Source organism: Salvelinus alpinus, chromosome 24 (assembly GCF_045679555.1).
Source record: "Salvelinus alpinus chromosome 24, SLU_Salpinus.1, whole genome shotgun sequence".
Classification (NCBI taxonomy): Eukaryota; Metazoa; Chordata; class Actinopteri; order Salmoniformes; family Salmonidae; genus Salvelinus; species Salvelinus alpinus.
Genome location: NC_092109.1, coordinates 10,382,857 through 10,403,462, shown reverse-complemented (window position 1 = coordinate 10,403,462; position 20,606 = coordinate 10,382,857). Strand labels below are relative to the sequence as shown.

The following is a 20,606-nucleotide window of genomic DNA, read 5'->3' as shown; positions in this document are numbered from 1 at the left end:
TTGAAGTCGGAAGTTTACATACACCTTCGCCAAATACATTTAAACTCAGTTTTTCACAATTCTTGACATTTAATACTAGTAAAACTTCCCTGTCTCCCTCATGATGCCAGCTATTTTGTGAAGTGCACCAGACCCTCCTGCAGCAAAGCACACCCACAACATGATGCTGCCACCCCCGTGTTTCATGGTTGGGATGGTGTTCTTCGGCTTGCAAGCCTCCCCCTTTTTCCTCCAAACATAACAATGGTCATTAAGGCCAAACAGTTCTATTTTTGTTTCATAAGACCAGAGGACATTTCTCCAAAAAGTACGATCTTTGTCCCCATGTGCAGTTGCAAACCGTAGTCTGGCTTTTTTTATGGCGGTTTTGGAGCAGTGGCCTCTTCCTTGCTGAGCGGCCTTTAAGGTTATGTCGATATAGGACTCATTTTACTGTGAATATAGATACTTTGGCACCTGTTTCCTCCAGCGTCTTCACAAGGTCCTTTGCTGTTGTCCTGGGATTGATTTGCACTTTTCGCACAAAATTACGTTAATCTCTAGGAGACAGAACGCGTCTCCTTCCTGAGCGGTATGACGGCTGCGTGGTCCCATGGTGTTTATACTTGCGTACTATTGTTTGTACAAATGAACGTGGTACCTTCAGGCGTTTGGAAACTGTGGAGGTCTACAATATTTTTCCTGAGGTCTTGGCTGATTTCTTTAGATTTTCCCATGATGTCAAGCAAAGAGGCACTGAGTTTGAAGGTAGGCCTTGAAATACATCCACGGGTACACCTCCAATTGACTCAAATTATGTCAATTGGCCTATCAGAAGCTTCTAAAGCCATGACATCATTTTCTGGAATTTTCCAAGCTGTTTAAAGGCACAGTCAACTTAGTGTATGTAAGTTTCTGACCCACTGGAATTGTGACACAGTGTATGATAAGTGAAACAATCTGTCTGTGAACAATTTTTGGAAAAATTACTTGTGTCATGCACAAATTAGATGTCCTAACCGATTTGCCAAAACTATAGTTTGTTAACATGAAAATTGTGGAGTGGTTGAAAAATGAGTTTTAATGACTCCAACCTAAGTGTATGTAAACGTCTGACTTCAACTGTATATACTGTATTCTAGTCAGGGCCATCCTATTAAACTATTGCTGTACATATACTATTCTATCTTACGTATTCTTCAGATATGCTACATATTCTATCCACGTACTGTCCATAATGCCTATACATCCCATCACATATATATATATATACACTACATGACCAAAAGTACAATGCATTTGGAAAGTATTCAGACCCCTTGACTTTTTCCACATTTTATTATGTTACAGCCTTATTCTAAAATGGATAAAATAGTTTTTCCCTCATCAATCTACACACAATACCCCATAATGCCAAAGAAAAAACAGGTTTCTATAAATTTTTGTTGAACCACCTTTGGCAGCAATTACAGCCTTTAGTCTTCTTGGGTATGCAGCTACCAGATTGGCACACCTGTATTTTGGGGATTTTCTCCCATTCTTCTCTGCAGATCCGCTCAAGCTCTATCAGGTTGGATGGAAGGTCCTTCTGGAAGGTTCTCCCATCTACACAAAGGAACTCTGGAGCTCTGTCAGAGTGATCATCGGGTTCTTGGTCACCTCCCTGACCAAGGCCCTTCTCCTCCGATTGCTCAGTCTGGCCAGACGGCCAGCTCTAGGAAGAATCTTGGTGGATCTATTCTTTTCCATTTAAACATGATGGGGGCCACTGTCTTGTCTCGGAGCTCTACAGAAAATTCCTTCGACCTCATGGCTTGGTTTTTGCTCTGACATGCACTGTCAACTCATATAGACAGGTGTGTGCCTTTCCAAATCATGTCCAATCAATTGAATTTACCACAGGTGGACCCCAATCAGGTTGTAGAAACATCTCACGGATGATCAATGGAAAAAGGATGCACCTGAGCTCAATTTCGAGTCTCATAGTAAAGGGTCTGAATTCCTATGTAAATAAGGTATTTCCGTTTTTTATTCTAAAAACCTGTTTTCTTTTTGTCATTGTGGGATATTGTGTGTAGATTGATAAGGGGAATTTTTTTTGTCCATTTTAGAATACGGCTGTAACGTAACAAAATGTGGAAAAAGGGAAGGTGTCTGAATACTTTCTGAATGCACTGTATGTGACACCTGCTCGTCGAACATCTCCTTCCAAAATCATGGGCATTAATATGGAGTTGGTTCCCCCTTTGCTGCTACAACAGCCTCCACTCTTCTGGGAAGGCTTTCCACTAGAAGTGGTAAGTCTACCTTTACTTGTTACTTCTGTGAACTTTCCTTATCCTCCCTCCTCATAAGGGAGAGAAATTAGAAAATATCTTAAAGATATGTGCGGGGTTTTGTAACAGAAAAACACTAGGCAATATTTCTTAAACTTACAGAAGGCAAATATTTGCTGCAAAATTAAATGTAAGTGTTGATATAAGTTGGCCTGGGTCTTTACTTCAGCATAATTGTGTTTTAATGTATTTCTAATACCTTTTAAGACTTGTTCTGCTAGATGTTTTCTAAGACCCCTTTTCTATCTGATTGACCAGAAATCAAAGCCTTTACTTATGCCTAATTTTTCAGATGGGAAATGGTTGAAAGTGCATATATGCCTTAATTTCTCAAACACATTAGACTCTTATAATTTCATTTGACACCAAATTTGATGTGCTTCTATGGACTTCACATGTTAGTGCTCCTTTTGCATGGAAATGGCCAGTAGTAGTAGTAGTAGTAGTAGTAGTAGTAGTGTCAGAAGAAGGTCAGTGGCAGTAAATATGTAACAATCATAGTAGAATACTAGACCATATCAGGAATGTTTAGCTTTCGTTTCACTTTCATCTCAGTGTTTATTCTCTCAATGACCTCTGAGTAGCAATCGGCTACATTCAAACGACTCTGAATGCAATAACTTTCTTTCTCTGAATCCCTGATAAGTTCTGTGTATAAAAATGTTTGGTCATTTAGCAGACGCTCTTATCCAGAGCAACTTACAGTTGCATTAGGGTTAAGTGCCTTGCACAAGGCCACATCGGCAGATTTTTTCATTGACCTTATCACTAACGTTAACAAAACTGTTGATTTTCTGTGTATCTGGAAAGGTTCAAACTCGGCATAAGACACAGATCTAGGATCAGCTAACCTAGATGAAAACCTAACCTTTACTGTTAGGGAGTAGTGCAAAAACTGCACTTAGAACAGTGTCTACATCTCCATGATGACCTTCTATTCAGTTATCAGGTGAGTAAAGCACACGGTATGATTGCATGTTGTAGAAACGAATTGGCCAATGGAAACATGCGATAGCTAGACTTTGGCCCTGGACACAGACAGACAGACACACTGCCCAGATGTCTGGAATACCAGGTAAACATAAAAGCCGAATTACATTTAGGTGTGTGTCAATCATCATCTGTGTTTGTGTGTGTGCGCTTGCATGGTGTGTGTGCGCTTGTGTGGGATTGTTACATATGTAATCTCCTGTGCAATGTGGGAGGTTGTTATCGATTAACGGTCAAATTAGATTATGTCTTTCTCTTATGTACTCACTGTTCCCAGAGTATTCTTCTCACTGCCCTGGGTCACCACACACACACACACCCTGGGTCATTAGTTATGATGAGGGGCAGGTGGGGGATATGTGAGTTACAGTGAGAGGCAAATTGCCCAGAGCATGATCTGCCCTGAGAACATATTCCAGGACTTCCAAATAACTGTGTCAGGACATACAAACCACTTCTACTTGTTCCTCTATTCTCTTCTCTCTCTCTCACACTCACACACACACACGCACACACATATACTGGGTTGCCTTTCTGGCTGTGTCTCTTCAGCCAGTCCAAACCGGTTTGTGTTTATCTCTGGTACGATAGCAGCTCCTGTAGAGCATCCGCCAAAACTACTCGTGTGACCTCTCATCGTGTGTGTGTGTCAGATATTGGTGTGTCAGTTGTAAACACACCACAGTTGAAGCACAACAAAGGCAGGAGATCTTTCTGATTGTTTCAGCATGTACACGAGACAGAACCGGTTATACACTGGATTAATTAATGGTTCTGTGTAATGTTAAATTCTTTGTCCATTTATAGCCCCTGGCTGATGGTCTATAGATGCTCAAAACTATAGACAAACTAACTCTGAAATGCATCTTACTAGAGTACAGTAGGTTTAGATTTCATGTTAAGTTTAGTTTACCTTTATATTAAACACATCTCATCAGCAGTATTTTCAATTTCATAGGACAATATTTATGTATTTCTTACATAAACATATGAAGTAAGTGTGCTTGATTATTAATGTTATACAATCAATTAAATGGAGATGTTTTGTCACTGGCCTGCACACAATACTCCATAATGTCAAAGTGAAATTGTGTTTTTGAAATGTTTACAAATTAATTACAAATTAAAAGCTGAAAAATCTTGAGTCAATAAGTATTCAACCCCTTTGTTATAGCAAGCCTAAATAAGTTCAGGAGTAAAAATGTGCTTAACAATTCAGATAAGTTGCATGGACAATAACAGTGTCTAACATGATTTTTGAATGACTACCTCATCTCTGTACCCCACACATACAATTATCTGTAAGGTCCCTCAGTCGAGCAGTGAATTTCAAACACAGATTCCACCACAAAGACCAGGGAGGTTTTCCAATGCCTTGCAAAGAAGGGCACCTATTGGTAGAAGGGTAAAACAAAAATCAGACATTGAGTATCCCTTTGAGCATGGTAAAGTTATTAATAACACTTCGGATGGGGTATCAATACACCCAGTCACTACAATGATACAGGCGTCCTTTCTAACTCAGTTGCTGGAGAGGAAGGAAACCGCTCTGGGATTTCACCAGTTTATTGGCTATAATAGGAGAACTGAAGATGGATCAACAACGTTGTAGTTAATCCACAATATTAACCTAAATGAAAGAATAAAATAAACAGAATACAGCTAACAAAGGGTATGAATACTTATTAACTCAAGACATTTCAGCTTTGAATTTTTTATGAATTTGTAAACATTTCAGGAAACATAATTCCCCTTTGACATTATGGGGTATTGTGTTTAGGCAAGTGACAAAAAAAATATTAATTTAATCTATTTTAAATATTGCTGAGTCCCTAAGAACCAAATGTTCCAGTTTTCAGGGGAAATGGAGAGAGAGCCTGTGAAAGGTGCGACTTACGCTTTTGGATGTTAACAAGCCGACACTCCATCTTAACTCCTCCTCCATATTTACTGGATTGGTTGAACAGTGCAGAAGAGAACCTCCCTCAACAGTTTTTCTTCTTCTCATCAAGATCAGTATCTAGGCTGGGGGATCTAGTTTCATGTGTTTCTTTTACGCCTGCTACATTAGATTAAACCTAACCTTAGCTATGACCTGGCAAGTCAGTTAAGAACAAATTCTTATTTTCAATGACGGCCTAGGAACAGTGGGTTAGCTGCCTTGTTCAGGGGCAGTACAACATATTTTTACCTCGTCAGCTCTGGGATTCAATCTTGCAACCTTTCAATTACAAGTCCAATGCGCTAACCACTAGGCTAACTACTACACCGATGAGAAGGAAAAATACTAGTGCTCCCTCTCTCTGTCTGGCTACCACACATAAGCTGCTTTCTGTCACTAAAACTGAAACTGAAACTAAATGATATAAAAACGAAATAGAAATGTTTATATAAAACTTCAACTCAATTAAACTAGTAAAGTGGATCTAAAAACGAATTAAAACTCAACTGAATTTCAAACAAAAATCTTAAAATGAATAGAAATAAAAACTAATATAAAACACAAAACTATAATAACCTTGGTACACACAGCCTCGTGCCGGTTAGGACCTGTTCTTGTCCTTGTTTCCTCTCTAAGGGCGTGTACATAGGTGGGTAAACTCAGTTCGCGGGTCACGGTGAAAAAAGTTATGCTCCCTCTACTTTAAATGCATTTTTCTACAAAAGGAGGGTAAACTGTGATGCAAAGACATTGGTCATTAAACTGTGTTTACTTGTGTTTACCCTTCACTACACCACTGATGATGGGATGACACAACTTTGTGTGAGTGTGCGCGTGTGTGCGTGACATGAGAACAGACCTCAAGGGGGAAACACTGCCTCTATCTGACTTCCTGACATACTATTTCTCAATATGACCACAACTAATACACTGATGAGAAGGAACAATTCTCTCTCTCTCTCTCTCTCTCTCGCTCTCGCTCTCTCGCTCTCAGGGTGGTGACTAAGATAATGAAGTTCTAGCAAAGAATGGGACAGGACTTCACATCCCTTACAAAAAAAACACAAAAGAATTACATGAGAAAAGATCAAGTGGCAAAAATGTGTGTATGTATTGTTTTCCAACACGTATGACGTCTCAAAAGAATTTTTCACAAGTGAACGTGGGAAAAACAGACACGTGAAATGAAGGCAGTAAAAACGCTAATTAGGCTTCTCCAAGCTTTGATGCTGCTGATGGTCATTAGTAGCCTACGAAATTTGCTAACTGCCTGGTACTCAGCACTCTATTGTCCCTCTAATCCCTCTGACATCAATGCAAAAAATCGTCTGATGGGTGACAATATTGGCCAATCACATGTGAATGATCTATTATGACTTATGAATGATGCCCAACGTAAGGCAAGAAACAATGCCTTTTTTTTGCTTTTTCAAATCATAGTCGCACACCTCATGTACTGTAGCCTAGCCCATAGGCCTATATGTTTTGATAAGGTTTAGCCACTAAAGTGGCTAAAGAACTTCTTAAAATGAAGCACATTAATTGGCTTTACAAGAGGTGTAGAGCCTAACTCGCATACATAAGCAGCAAGTTATGGCAAGATCATTTTCACCATAAAAATGCACTTTTATAATAAAAACATTTCATGCATAATCGCGTTTGCAGTCACTTTTGATAATGGTGTTTTCCCTATAGCCTACTGCCCGTGTACGCATTGCTGCGCTTACAATGTCAAGAAATAGCCTACTAGTTTATCAACATTTTAAGCTAAATGTTCTGATCTGTTGTGGCAGCCACATTGCGCAAATTAGTTTTTTTGATGCTAGTGGTTGTATTAATTTGAGATCTATCGCATCCCACAACCTTCCAAGACTATGTTTGGAATATTTATTTCTCGCACAAAATTGAATAGGTTAACTTTTGTACTATGGGGGATAGTAGATTGACATAGGCTAGTGTTATTGCTGGTTGTTAGGCCTACGCATCTTGTTGGCTGACGAAAAGTAAATGTGGACAGTTCTTCCAATATCTTCAATATGCACCTTGGAATTGGATAAGGACGTGCACAGTCGCGTCCCCGATGTGTCTGTCTTCACTTGTAGCCTGTGAGAAAGACCTGATCACCTGAAGGAGAACCATGTGATTGAGAGGTGCTTCGGAGCACAGCACTCGGGGAGAAGGGCACAACTCAGGGAGAAGGGCACAACTCAGTACTCCGAGCCAAGGGCACAATAGTGGCCTCAAAAGGCATGGATTTTTTTAGGGTGCATTACGGCCACACTAAGGGGATGCCGCCGGGAAATTCAAGGCATTATCAAGTGCTTGTCAAATTGTGAATGAGAGACTGATGAATTGTCTACAGCATGCGCAAAAAACAAAGCAGAGTTCATGCCTTTTAAAGTAACCTTTTTCAAACCATCATTAGAGTCGCATCATGTAGCCTTACAATGTATTAAAAATCAAAACATATAGCCCAACGTTTGTAGAACAACTGAAGTTACATTAATAACTCTAATAACACTAAATTATGCATATAGGAGTACCTATTTCTTTGTTAACCGCTCAACACAGAATAGCCGCATGTGCACACTCCCTCAAATCGTTTGGAGAAAATATACTTTCTATTTAATTCAGCTTTGTTCAATTGTATTCTTCATAATTTAAAATAATATAAAATAATGCCACGGAAATCTAAGCAAATCTTTTCTGCTAAATTAACTAGTGTAGCCCACAGCCACTTGGCATAGCCAGATCAGGACCTAACATAAGGACAACTCAGAGTATGCTATTCTGTTCTTCTGAAATAGACTACATTTCCTTCATATCATGTTTCTTTGGACCTGTCTAAAGTAAATAATGGATTTATTGTGAAGGTGTAGGCTATATTACATAGATTTATTAGACTTGTAGATGACTTGTAAAATGTACATGTTCCAAAGGTCTGCATCAGTAGCTTGTAGGCTATGTGTGGAAGCCAGGGAGATAATGAATGTGTTTATGTTAATTAACGGTCAATTACTGTGAGACCGACAGTTATTTGCTTGACAATCACCGGCTGACAAAATTTTGTGACCGCCAAAGCCCTCCTTGAGTTAATTAAACAACTGACAGCTCTAATTTTAACATGTTAAAAAGGATCAATATGGAGAAACGGAGCGCTAACTTCTCTGTTCTTTTCACTGGGATTCATCCAACGATCGCTGACCAACGTATGAATAAGAGAAGCCTGCAGCAGTAACACTCCGAATGGATGGCTCAGGAATAGTACAAAATATTTTTTAACACACTTTCATTATTATACTCAGTTAGGCTTAGTTACCTTTTTACCGAATTAGCAATTCCATATGTGTAAACATTGCTTGTGCAACATGTTAACACCAAATTTTTCACATGTGAAGAGAATAACACCATTTCACCACATTTGAACCTTCAATTCCACATATGAAAGTAAAATGTTCACGTGAATGTTTCTTACGTGTGAAAACGCAAATTTGATTTCCACGTGATATATTTTCACATGTGAAAATGAAATTCCATGTGTGAAAGTGAGATTTTCACATGTGGAGTTTTCTTGCATGTGAAACTGAAAATGTTATTTCCACGTGATAGATTTTCAATTCCACATGTGAACTTGAGATTTTCACATGAAAAAGTTTTTCACATGTAAAACTACATATCCTCCTCACATGTGAGGTGAGAACATGTTTGTCCTCTCACGTGAAAGTTGGTGTTAAAATGTAATACATGTGAAAATATGGTTTCATATGTAAATAAGCTGTGATTTCACATGTGAAACTGAAAATTTGAAGTGTTTTTTTTTTTATAACGAATGCCTTTCTCAGATACGCACGCTTGGGCAAAGACAGTACAGTGTCAAGATAAAACTGCTACTCCAATAGAAATCTGCGATCACACTTGTAGGCGATGTCATGGCAACGTTGGCTAGCTGCTAAACTCATCTGTAGAAAAACGTCAACGGGTCTAACGGTCGTCTCGAGCCGAACTGCGAATGTGCAGGCCATCAAATCAAAGCCAGCCGTTCGCGTTAAAGTTGTTTTTGCCCAACAATGCAAGCGTGTCAGATTGCCAATCTCACGAGCTTGGAGTAATAACAAGTTCAACTACTTAAGACATTGACTCAAATCTAGGTTGTGCCTTTAGATTTCGAGAAAATTAACAACTAAGGATGTTTAACTTTTCTCATTAACTTCTCTAACCCCAAATCCCAGCCTGGTTTGATTAGTCTGTTTAGCAAGCGTCCCCGCAATGTTGCGCCTCTTGGTTTAGAAACTCTATGGCTAGGGCCTTTCTCTATGTGTTGTGTGGGGGTGGGTGCGTTTGTGCATTGGGAATGGTTCATCAGCACACTTTTTAAAGATCTTTGTCACTCTATCCTGCAGTGCCCATTACAGTATTGCCATAGTATACAGAGTATGACCTAACCCTGAGAATCAGAAAGATGGGCATGGAAGGAGAGGGATGAATAGACGGAAAGAAATAAATGACTTGACAGAAGCCTTGTTTATACTTGGCTCATCCGTTGTCCTGATCTTGTCCACATTCATTAAAATGCTTTATTTATGAATATATTTGATAAACAATACAAAACATCCACATACAAACTACAACATACAGACGCACACAAACATCCACAACATCACCCTTGCCCAGACCAACCTGCTCGCACCCCCCATCTCAGCGCACGCATCACTCTTCGCCACATGGCCTCAAATTGCACCATTTTGTTTCTCTCTGTTGCCCACGCACTTTCAACATTTAGATAATAAAGAATTTTACCTTTCCATTGTGTTAACGATGGAGGATTGGTTGCTCTGGATAAGAGCGTCTGCTAAATGACTTAAATGTAAAAATGTAAATGTAAATTTCCAGTTTTTAAGTAAGCGTTTTCTCAAGATCATTGACGAGAAAAGTAATCACTGCACCCTCATATGCCATGTCTTAAAATATGCACACAGATGGAATAGAAGTACATTTACATTGTAATTCTTCGGACAGTCAACTTTTTAACTACGTGGTCCCGTGTGGCTCAGTTGGTAGAGCATGGCGCTTGCAACGCCAGGGTTGTGGGTTCATTCCCCACGGGGGGACCAGGATGAATATGTATGAACTTTCCAATTTGTAAGTCGCTCTGGATAAGAGCGTCTGCTAAATGACTTAAATGTAAAATGTAATAACTTTTGGACTTGTTCCAACATTCCCTCCATCTTGTGCCAATATCAGTTATTTTTAAGCCTTGGTCGCAGTAGTTTCTATTTTTTTCTAAGAGGTTGTCAGTTGGATAGGCTCTCTACCAGGTTTTGTATATCTTACCTATTATATGAACATCCTTTTTTTGACTGAAATAGAGTTCCCTCAAGATTGCTCTGATGTCCCAAAAACTTTTTTTTAAATGGATATGAAACATTTAAGTTGGATCTATTTGAAAATATCTACATTGGTTAGTCCAAAATTGCTTTTTTATTCTGTCATGGAAATACATGTATTTCCTTTTACCAAGTAATTTATGGTTTCTATGCCTTTAGTTTTCCATGTGGGCCAATTTATCGGTGAATTCTGAAAAGCTATCCAAGGATAGTTCCGTAAGGTTGTGTTTTTAGGGAATGATATTGGTTCTTGTAGAATACGTTTCATTTTCTTCCATACTGTTATAGTGTTCTTAACCATGAAGTTGTTAATGTTCTTAACTTTATCCTTAAAAAATATACACATAAAAAGATTCTGGGGATGAGCATGCAGATCTTCAAGATGTAAGCATTATTCCTCATTAGTGCATTTAACTATACTATTTATTTATCCGTTATTTTAAACGTCGCAAGTAAAAGTATAGTAGACTCCTATACTAGACTCCTCTGAAAACGGTCTGTAGCGTCTGAACCGTTTGAGCTACAAACTCATCTGAAGGAAACCCATAGAAACGAATGGAAGTATGGAAGTAGTTTGTGCCAACAAAAATAAAGTGTTAAATATGTGTCCCAATTAAAAAATATATATATTCTGAGCTTTCTTATATCTCCTGGATATAGGACAGACACCTCAGAACCTTATTCCTTATGATTAAAAAACAAAACGTTTTACCCCCCTTTCTCCCCAATTGGTAGTTAGTCCCATCGCTGCAACCGTACGGACTCAGGAGAGGCAAAGGTCATGCGTCCTCCGAAATACAACCTTGCCAAGCGGCACTGCTTCTTGACACACTGCTCACTTAACCAGGAAGCCAGCCCCACCAATGTGTCAGAGGAAACACTGTACAACTGGCGACTGTGTCAGCGTGCATGCGCCCGGCCCGCCACAGGAGTCACTAGAGCGCAATGGGACAAGGACATCCCTGCCAGCAAAACCCTCCCCTAACCCAGACGACGCTGGGCCAACTGTGCGTCGCCTCATAGGTCTTCAGGGTCACGGCCGCCTGCGTCATAGCCCGGGATCGAACCCGGATCTGTAGTGACGGCTTAAGCACTGCAGTGCCTTAAACCGCTGTGCCACTCGGGAGGTCCCCTGTGACACATTTTTTGACTGTCTTTTTTGCCATTTATGAATGTGTTATTCAATGCGTTTCTATGGGCTACAGTAGTAAAGGCCAGATTTTATATTTTATCCCCCCCCCAAAAAAAAATGTGGGAAACCCAAAGGGCTCCTTAAATTCCAAATCAAACAGCTAAATAATCTGTGGTATTACCATTTTAAAACAATTCCATGTGTTAGCTTAGTACCCTTAGTATTTTATTTTGTTGTTGTGAATTCTTGAAATCTTGTCCACATTCTGATTGTGCCCACATTTTCCAAAATATGTCTACACATGGTAATAAAATGTGTTTCGCATCCATCGTGTCCGTTTTGTGAGCAGATTTCCTGGTCCCTCCCCTTTTATGCTAACTGTTTGACAGCATTTAAAAAAAAATAATATGTATTTATTTATTTTAAGACACATATTGATGCCATAACTCAATGGTGCCACTTGTCAATGATTTTAGAAGGTGGGATCATGATTTAAATGGTTTCACTGTCCAGATCTGTCTACATTAAGATTTCCAGACACTGTCTTTTAATCGTTTACACCTGTCTGAAAATGTGGGCACAATCAGAATGTGGATAAAATCAGGACAAAGCCAAAGGATGCATGTTAGAAAATGGGGCTAGAGGTAAAGAGCGAACATGGATGGATAGAGATCAGATTAGATGTAGTGTCAGAGATTAAACTACAGAATCTGTCCAGACCCCAGAATGGAACTAGGTTAGTTGTTAAAATTAGCCTTAGCCAACATCTGTTCTCTTTGTGTGCGGTAAGATACTTACTAGGCTGATTTGAGTGCTTACAAATGTGAACATTCCTGGGACCCATGACGCATGTCTGTTTTGGATTGTCTGCCTGTAGAGCTGTGTGTGTGTGTACATGTATGTGCGTGAGAAAGAGAGCGAAAGAGCGTGTTGGAGGAGACAACGCTCCCTTGTCCCGTCTGTCTCTCAGACATTGGAATGGAAAGAGAGAGACAGAGAGGGAGGAGAAAGAGAGCGGGTAGAGGGGAAGAGAGGGCGGGAGACAAGAGCCCATGAGAGGCAGATCGAACAGACAGCTCTCTCCAAACCCTAATGTAGTGTAGACACAGTGATAGTGGGGCCCAATAACCCTGCTAATACTCCACTGAACTAAGGCGTACACAGCTCAAACAGTTTCTACAAAAAGGCTTCTTTATTTCATACAAAGGAAGATCGTGATTGCAGTAATTTCAGTAATGGCAATAATAGTGTCACGTACACAAACATAGAAAAACAAATACAAAAATATTTTGCACTTTGTATCAGTTTGGAAGTAGAGCTAATCTTTGAATTACAATCTCGGGTGGATTGATTTTGTTTTCAAAACCACAATTGACCTGTAAACATTGAAAATGTTTTTTTTTTATTTTTTACATCTGTCTGTTGCTCTCCCTCTTATGTAATACAGAGCTTCTCCCTGTGTCATATGTCCATATACTACAATCAAACAAGTGATTTGTAGGGTACTGTATCTGTGGAGGGTTTATTGAGGAAAGACACCAGAAAGACAGAGTGTGAGTGAGTGCTTCACCTGTGTCTGTTACACACTAGTCATTTCACCATGTACGACATTCCCCATTCAAGAAAACCCAAGACACATTAACACATCTCTCTAAAAACGTCTATTTTCATTTGTTTCTTAGTTTGTTCTAAAAGAGTCTGTGTTCAGTTTCTGGTTACGTAGTAATGGTGGTGAGAAGACGACGGACACGTTGCAGCATATATGAGCGTTGAGGAAGAAAAGCTGTGGAAGTCAAGTAGACAAACAACGAGAAAGGCATGTGCAAAATTCACTCTGAGGCTGGAGGAGATTCCTGACCACTGTTTCCAACAGTGGATTGTCTCCCTTTTCTTCTTCCCCTCTTCTCCTTTCTAGTCTTAGATGTGCCATGTAATGGTCATATGTATCAGAAGCTGGGTCTAGGCACTATCTGTTCATCCTGACCAGCAGAAAACCGCCATGTTGGTCACACTGAGGCATCTCCTGGCCTCTCCACACAGTGTCTCTCGCAGCTGACACCCCTGTGTCTGTTAACATCAATGGACCCCATCCTGAGGAAACTAAGGATGAGACGGCCATGTTGGTCCCACTTCAGGGGGCTGTAGCAGCGGCCATGTTGGATCCATCTGTAGGTGACTGGCTCCAGTAGGGGGCTATAATGGAGGCCATGTTGGATTCATCTGTATGTGTAGTTGCCTGTTTGCTCTGAGCAGGTCAGTGTTGTCCTCAGCGAGAGGGTCAGGGGTCGGGTCTCCTGACCACCACAGCTCGGCTCTGGGTTAGGGTCAACCTGAGGAACACAGAGAGAGATTAGGCCAGTTTGACCTACAATAGTGTGTATGTACAGTATGTACGTGCATGCGTGGTGTGTGTGTGTGTGTGTGGGTGAGTGTACCTCGGAGTAGAGCGGTGGGGGCTGGAATCTGAACTCTGTGATGTAAGCTTGCAGCGTTCCCTGGCCCTCTTGGTTGACCTCTAACCCCTCACAGCGCTCCAGACAGCCCCGCCTCTGCTCCTCTGTCACCGCCAGGTCACTGTAGCTGGGGGGAGCTGTGAATACACACACGACATGCAATTAACATGGGAGAACACACAAACACACACACACAGTACACACACTCCACACACAGGTGTATGTCGTACCCTCAGGTCTCTCTGGCCAGCTGACGGTACAACAGTAGCTGCTGATGCTGCTGGTTCGACTGGTGAATGCGTGGAGGGGGATGGTCCCGATCACCAACGGCAACGACAGAGACAGGTTCAACCCCCCAGGGATGTCCACATACACCTGAGAGAGAGAGGGAGAGATAGATATTATCTTATTTACAGCCCACATTTTGATACACTGTACCTTCTAAACCGGTTAGATTTTAGGAGGTATTTATTTATTTCCTATTCTCCCATATTAACACATGTATTACCATATCAACTATACTATGTTTATTATCATTCCTCACCATCAGTGAGTACTCCACTCTGATGAGTGGACAGTCCAGGATGGATGGGGAGACCGGGGGTATGTGGAGCAGTTTTCCGTCCCAGCTCTGGCTCTTCCCCTGGGGCAGGGTGTCCCCACGCAGGGCCGCCACCTGCTGCTGGAGCTGTCGAGCCTTGCCCTTAGCGAAGTAGGTCTGGGTCTGGCACAGCGCTGCCTTGGGCACCACCACCCTGGACGAACAGTTCTCCACCTCCGCAAAGATCTGGAGGGACTCACCTAAGAGAGGAGGATAGGAGAAAAAGGCTGAGATGGGGGAGGTGTGGGTACGGGACTGTGTGTGTGTGTGGTGTCCTGAGAATACCTCTCAGCGCAGTATTTATATCTGCAGTGCTGTAAGTTCCCTCTGGGGTTTGAGCATGTTGTGTTGTGAAACATTCTCAGCAGTGTGTGGTTAGATTGAGCGGAAATCATCGTTAGCCAATCAACGTGTGTGTTTTCTCACCTGGTGTGTATCCTTTCCTCTCTATCTTGGCGCTGAGTGAGATGGGTCCCGAGGCACAGAACCAGCAACACAGGGTCTTGTCCTTAGTGCCAGCTTGAGGGGCCTATACGCACAGAAATGGCAAAGTCACAAATTGCCGTGTGTGACAGCTTGTGTGTGTGTGTACACGTGGGAACATTTTGTGTGTTCCCACAAGTTCAAATGCTATTTCTAGGTGGTTTAGGGTTAAGGTTAGAATTAGTGTTAGAATTAGGTTTAGGGTTAGGAGCTAGTGTTAGGAGCTAGGGTTAGTAGCAGGTTTAGGAGCTAGGGTTAGGTTTAGGAGCTAGGGTTAGGAGCTTGGTTTTAGGATTAGGCGCTAGGGTTAGGTTTTTTGGGTCACGGTAAAAGTATGGGTTAGGGGTTAGGGAAAATAGGATTTTGAATGGGACTGAATTGTGTGTCTCCATTTTTAATGGTGTGTATTCCTCACCAGCAGCAGTGGTGTGTTGATGTCAATGTGTTCAAAGACAGTGAACTCTTTCTTGACTCTGACAGGCAGCAGCCATGGTCTGTAGAGCTCTGCTCTCACCCAGTACCTCACACTGCCATGCTTCCCTTCAAACGACGTGGCCAGGGGCCTGAGAGAGGGTGACGAGGGGAGAGAGGAAATTGGTTCATAGGATTAGACTTCTTACAGGTCTATCTTTAGATATGATTCCATATTTGGGTTTCGGATTTTATGTTATGGCTTTTATAGGTTTGTGTGTGTACATCTGTTACGTACATCTGTGGTAGCAGGAAGCTGAACGCAAACTCGTGTAATCCTGTGTTGAGAACAGTCAGGGCCTCCTCTGGACTGTCTTCATCTGAAACACAGGAGAACAAGATTCCAAATACCATACCTGACGCACACACCACAGTGTACACACGCATAGACACGCACCCACCATTTAATTTCATTGTATCATGTTGCGATTTCAAGTTGCCTAGTGCTTTCAAGTGCCTCAGTGCAAGGCAACACCAAGATAATAAATGTTGTACGACACATAAAAAATACTTTGACACATAACCACACATAAAAAATACTTTATAGCACATACAACCCAGGCATTGTGTTCAATTTCAATATTACCCAGTCATGTCGTCAATGCATGAAATACAAAATGGCATTTAATTTAATCCATGAACACTTCAGACAGTACAGAGAAGACACACCCAGGCAGAGGAAGCATGAATTCCCTTTCACTTCCTCAATCTACATGTTACTGATTAATGTTTATGTTGATGTGTGTATAGATCTGTTTCCTGCCACCTCGGTACTCCCGCATGTTATCTTGTCAGCAGAGAACATTGTGTGTGTGTGTGTGTAGAGAACATTGTGTGGGTGTGTGTGGTTGTCAAGTCACACCGGCAGAGTGAGGAGAGCAGGCGCATACCGGTATGAACCAGAATGAGCAGTGGATTTTCAGCCGGCTACTCCACCGCAACATTACTACTCAGCCTCCCATTGGAACAAAGCTAGCCTGGTCCCGCCCCTCGACTAAGGCCCTTTATGAATGACCATGTGTTCTGTAATATGGGAGGATGGAGAGACAGAAAGAAAAAGAAACGGAGACAGGGAGCGATATACAGGGAGGAGGGAAAGAGAAAGGGAGGGAGAGACAGAGGGGGAGAGATTTCACCAAAACCCCTCATGCCATGCAGCAGTAAAAGCAGCCATGTTATTCTCACAGACAAACAGAGAGCCAGCAGAGATGGACTGTAGTATTTGAGATAAATAAAGAGGGACTCGAGAGCAGGTACATTTATGCATCTTTATTAAAAACCAACAGCATGTTTTATTTTACAAATTCATCAGAGGCAATCAGTCAATCAACACAGCATCAATGAGGGTTATTACAGTACAACAAAAACTAGGAAAACATCAAAAACTAATAAACACTTGCAAAAATGTCTAAAAACCTGTTGTTGCTTTGTCATTATGGGGTATTATGTGTAGATTGATGAGGAAAAACATTTATTCAATCAATTTTAGAATATGGCTGTAACATAACAAAATGTGGAAAAAGTGAAGGGGTCTGAATACTTTCCGAATGCACTGTACTTCAACACAAAGTGAGATAAAAGCAGTGTAGCCGGCAGGCAGCTTTGGTCCAGGAGAGCTACAGCCCAGCACTAACACACCTGGGTCTACAGATGTAGGGTCTTAATTTGAGCCAGATTGCTACAGCAGGAAAGTAATCCAGCAGCAACAGGAAATATGGATTATTATTAATTGACATTTTTGCCGGGATCAGTATAAGGGAAAATAAAGTCTGAAATTTCAACGTGGAAATTACAAACTTCAGAAGCCTTTTTACTTCTAATACACTACAGGTTTAAAATGTCCTGCATTACACATATGTACTATTTAGACCACTATTAGTTCAATAGGGTGAGTTAGTGTGGACCTGGAACACAAGCCTGCATACCATGTAGCTTTCCAGGTTCAAATCTGTTGCACACCTCTGAGGTAAACAGATAATCAGCACATACATGACATCATTTACCAGCCAGCTACATACAGATTTAGGATCTTATTTTGAGCCAGTTTGCTACATCTGAAAACAATCCGGCAGCAACAGGAAATATGAATTATTATGTGGATTATAATTAATAGACATTTTTTGAAGGGGTTGATACATTTTTCACAAGGGAAAATCAAGTCTGAAATTTCAAAGTGGAAATTACAAACTTCAGATGCCCTTTAAACCTAACTGTAAAAACTGTCCTGCATTGCAGGAAGGTCCTCCTTCAAGACGGTGATCAAATGAAGATCCTACATCTGTAATGAACCCTTCTGATTAACATTGTTTTCATAAAGGCTATTCTGAATTTAGGGTACCGGTAGGTTCGGTGAGTCGCTGAGAAGGCAACCAATCTTCTGCTGGAGGTCTTGGTGATGTCATATTGTGGTGGATAAAATGCTCTCGAGAAAATATTGCTTCAGCTCTCAGACATTACCCTGGCAACGACAGCTTGATTCGCCCACACAGAGGTGCATTTACTGTCCTAATTATGAGATCGGACTTACTCTGCCATATATGTTTGTATTGCTGTCTTATGTCAAGAGTGTATTTTTATTACGGGTGTATACTAACTATGGGATTGTTTTTCCTTTAAATCTCTTGGTGTTGTTATGCCCTGTAAAGATGCTGAATTAATCCTAGCTGTATCAGTTTACATGTCCCACTAGAACAGCTATTATGCAAATATCACTGGGACTTTTGTTACAGACTGAAACTGGACCTCAGTAGCCTAGTAGGGTACTACTCTGAATTTTATCTTTGGTCATTGCAATGATAACTTTCTTAAAATATAGTAACTGTTAATGTAACATATCAATTACTTTATGAGGATAGGCCTATGTATTTTTTAGGCAATATATATATATATATATATATATATTAGTTTTACAGTACACTATGGAAATGTAACAGCAAATTGAAGACACATTTGCATGCTTTATAATTGTCATTTCCTTAGAAGCAATGACGTCATCCTATATACACGTGGGAGTTCCGACCAATCAGAGGCGACAGAGATTTGTCTCCCCCCGTGCGTCCCTCAGCCAGTTTGTGAACAGGTTTGAACCGCTTCTAACAAAGGGAGTAAACTTCAGGATGTTATCAGCGAAAGAATGCTCCTGATAAAATTGTACAACTAAAACAGTAATAACGTCGAAAATATTCCAACTTCAACCGCTTTCGGTTAGATTAGCCCAATCAGGTCAAATTCGGACTAAATTCTACGGTTTCTTCTCTCACCACATAAAACGCAAAGACGGCGTTATCAACTTGTTATGACTGTTAAATCTGAATAAAAACACAACTACTGTAGAATCTACATTAATTGTAATGTGTCACAATAAAACATAAATGTATCAAATATTTATGTCCCATCATGCGTTATTAAACAGCCTAAATTGGACGAGGAAAACCTATGCATTACACCAGGACTATCTGGTCGCATCAGGACCACTATCCCACCTGACTGAAAGAACTCAACGGGGCACACATAATGCCATTTGTCATTTGTTCCAATCAATGTGTGATGTGTGTGTTATGCAGTTTATGTGAAATTGAAACCACCATCACTCGTAACTTACACATGGCGTAGCCTATAACCACAGCAATGGCACTGCAGAGCTCCCTAACATAGCAGGAACCGGTGATGTACAACCGTGTTCCATTTCTAGGTTATCCATTTATTTCAGATCAACCTGAACTAGGCCAACACTATCCATATAGCCTACTCTCAAAATGATGCCAGCACATCTCTGTGAGAATGAGTGGTAATTATGATGTGGTTGTCCCTTACCTCTCTCCTCTCCTATTAACGTGTCGCTATGGTTTAAGTATTCCACCTCCTCGGTGTAATTCTGAGTGTAGGCAGTGTTGGCCCCAGCGTTGCGGGACTCTGTCCACCGCACCTTGGCTACTCCTCTGGCGGTTATGTTCAGCGTTTTGACGCGAACCTCGCCTGCGACTTCGATGATCACCCTCCCGGATACAGAATCACCACCGGAGTAAACAGGAACATTGTTGTCGTTGAGATAGTCGAAGCAGACGGCTAAAGTCTTCACCTTGCCCAGCACCATGGTGTTAGAAAAAGAGCGTATAAGAAATCATTTAGAAATCCCCACACACACCACCCACGGCCACTCTATTGCACAGCATAGAGGCTGCGCCCTGCGGGCTGGGTCAGTGGTCCTCTCGCTGGCGGTTCGTATATGTGTCAGCGGTAACAGTGGCTGGTAGCTCCTCGCATCCTTTCTAATGTGCCCTCTGCTTTCTAGTATGAGCTAGTGATTGGTCGTTCGCGAATTAACGACTCGTTTTGAACGGATCTTTTTGGTGAACGTCGGGAACCAAATCGCATGTGTGAAAGAGCCGTTCATTTGGCTCCCTGGTTTGCATAGGTCAACAGCTAGGCTATAGGCTACTGCTTTTTGAACGATTATATTTATAACATGAACGATTGTGAACAGGTTTGATGTAACAGCAAATTGAAGACAAATATATATTGAAGACTAATATATATATATATATATATTGCCTAAAAAATACATAGGCCAATCCTCATAAAGTAATTGATATGTTACATCAACAGTTACTATATTTTAAGAAAGTTATCATTGCAATTCCCACATTTGAACGATATAATCGTTCATGTTCTGACAATGTTATAAAAACATTTTCGGAAGATGGTAATTCCTCATTGCAGGAACAAAAGGTCCAAGTGACAGGAGAGCCTCATTATGGTCCACACTTTATTTTTGCATTGTGTAAAAAAACAACACCAGCGAGCTAATTTCGTCAGTTAAAAATGTATTTCAACTC

General features: G+C 41.0%; 1 protein-coding gene across 1 annotated transcript; it reads right to left on the bottom strand.

Moving 5' to 3' along the window:
• Positions 1 to 12,931: 12,931 nt before the first annotated feature.
• LOC139552117 (arrestin domain-containing protein 3-like) lies at positions 12,932 to 20,030 on the bottom strand. Its single transcript, XM_071363532.1, has 8 exons — positions 19,585 to 20,030; positions 16,010 to 16,091; positions 15,716 to 15,863; positions 15,244 to 15,346; positions 14,761 to 15,017; positions 14,447 to 14,591; positions 14,199 to 14,353; positions 12,932 to 14,093 (listed from the first exon to the last, which is right to left on the bottom strand). The coding sequence occupies exons 1-8, from the start codon at positions 19,862 to 19,864 to the stop codon at positions 13,980 to 13,982; spliced, it is 1,284 nt and encodes a 427-aa protein (XP_071219633.1). The 5' UTR covers positions 19,865 to 20,030; the 3' UTR covers positions 12,932 to 13,979.
• Between the last annotated feature and the right edge of the window lie 576 nt (positions 20,031 to 20,606).

What these genes read in the sequence shown, in the direction of transcription:
- LOC139552117 (XM_071363532.1), bottom strand. Translation starts at nt 19,864, where the DNA reads ATGGTGCTGGGCAAGGTGAAGACTTTAGCCGTCTGCTTCGACTATCTC. An exon ending in GTTAATAGGAGAGGAGAGAG is followed by an intron (nt 16,092 to 19,584) that starts GTAAGGGACAAC and finishes CCTGTGTTTCAG; the next exon opens with ATGAAGACAGTCCAGAGGAG. An exon ending in GAGTGGAGTACTCACTGATG is followed by an intron (nt 14,592 to 14,760) that starts GTGAGGAATGAT and finishes TCTCTCTCTCAG; the next exon opens with GTGTATGTGGACATCCCTGG.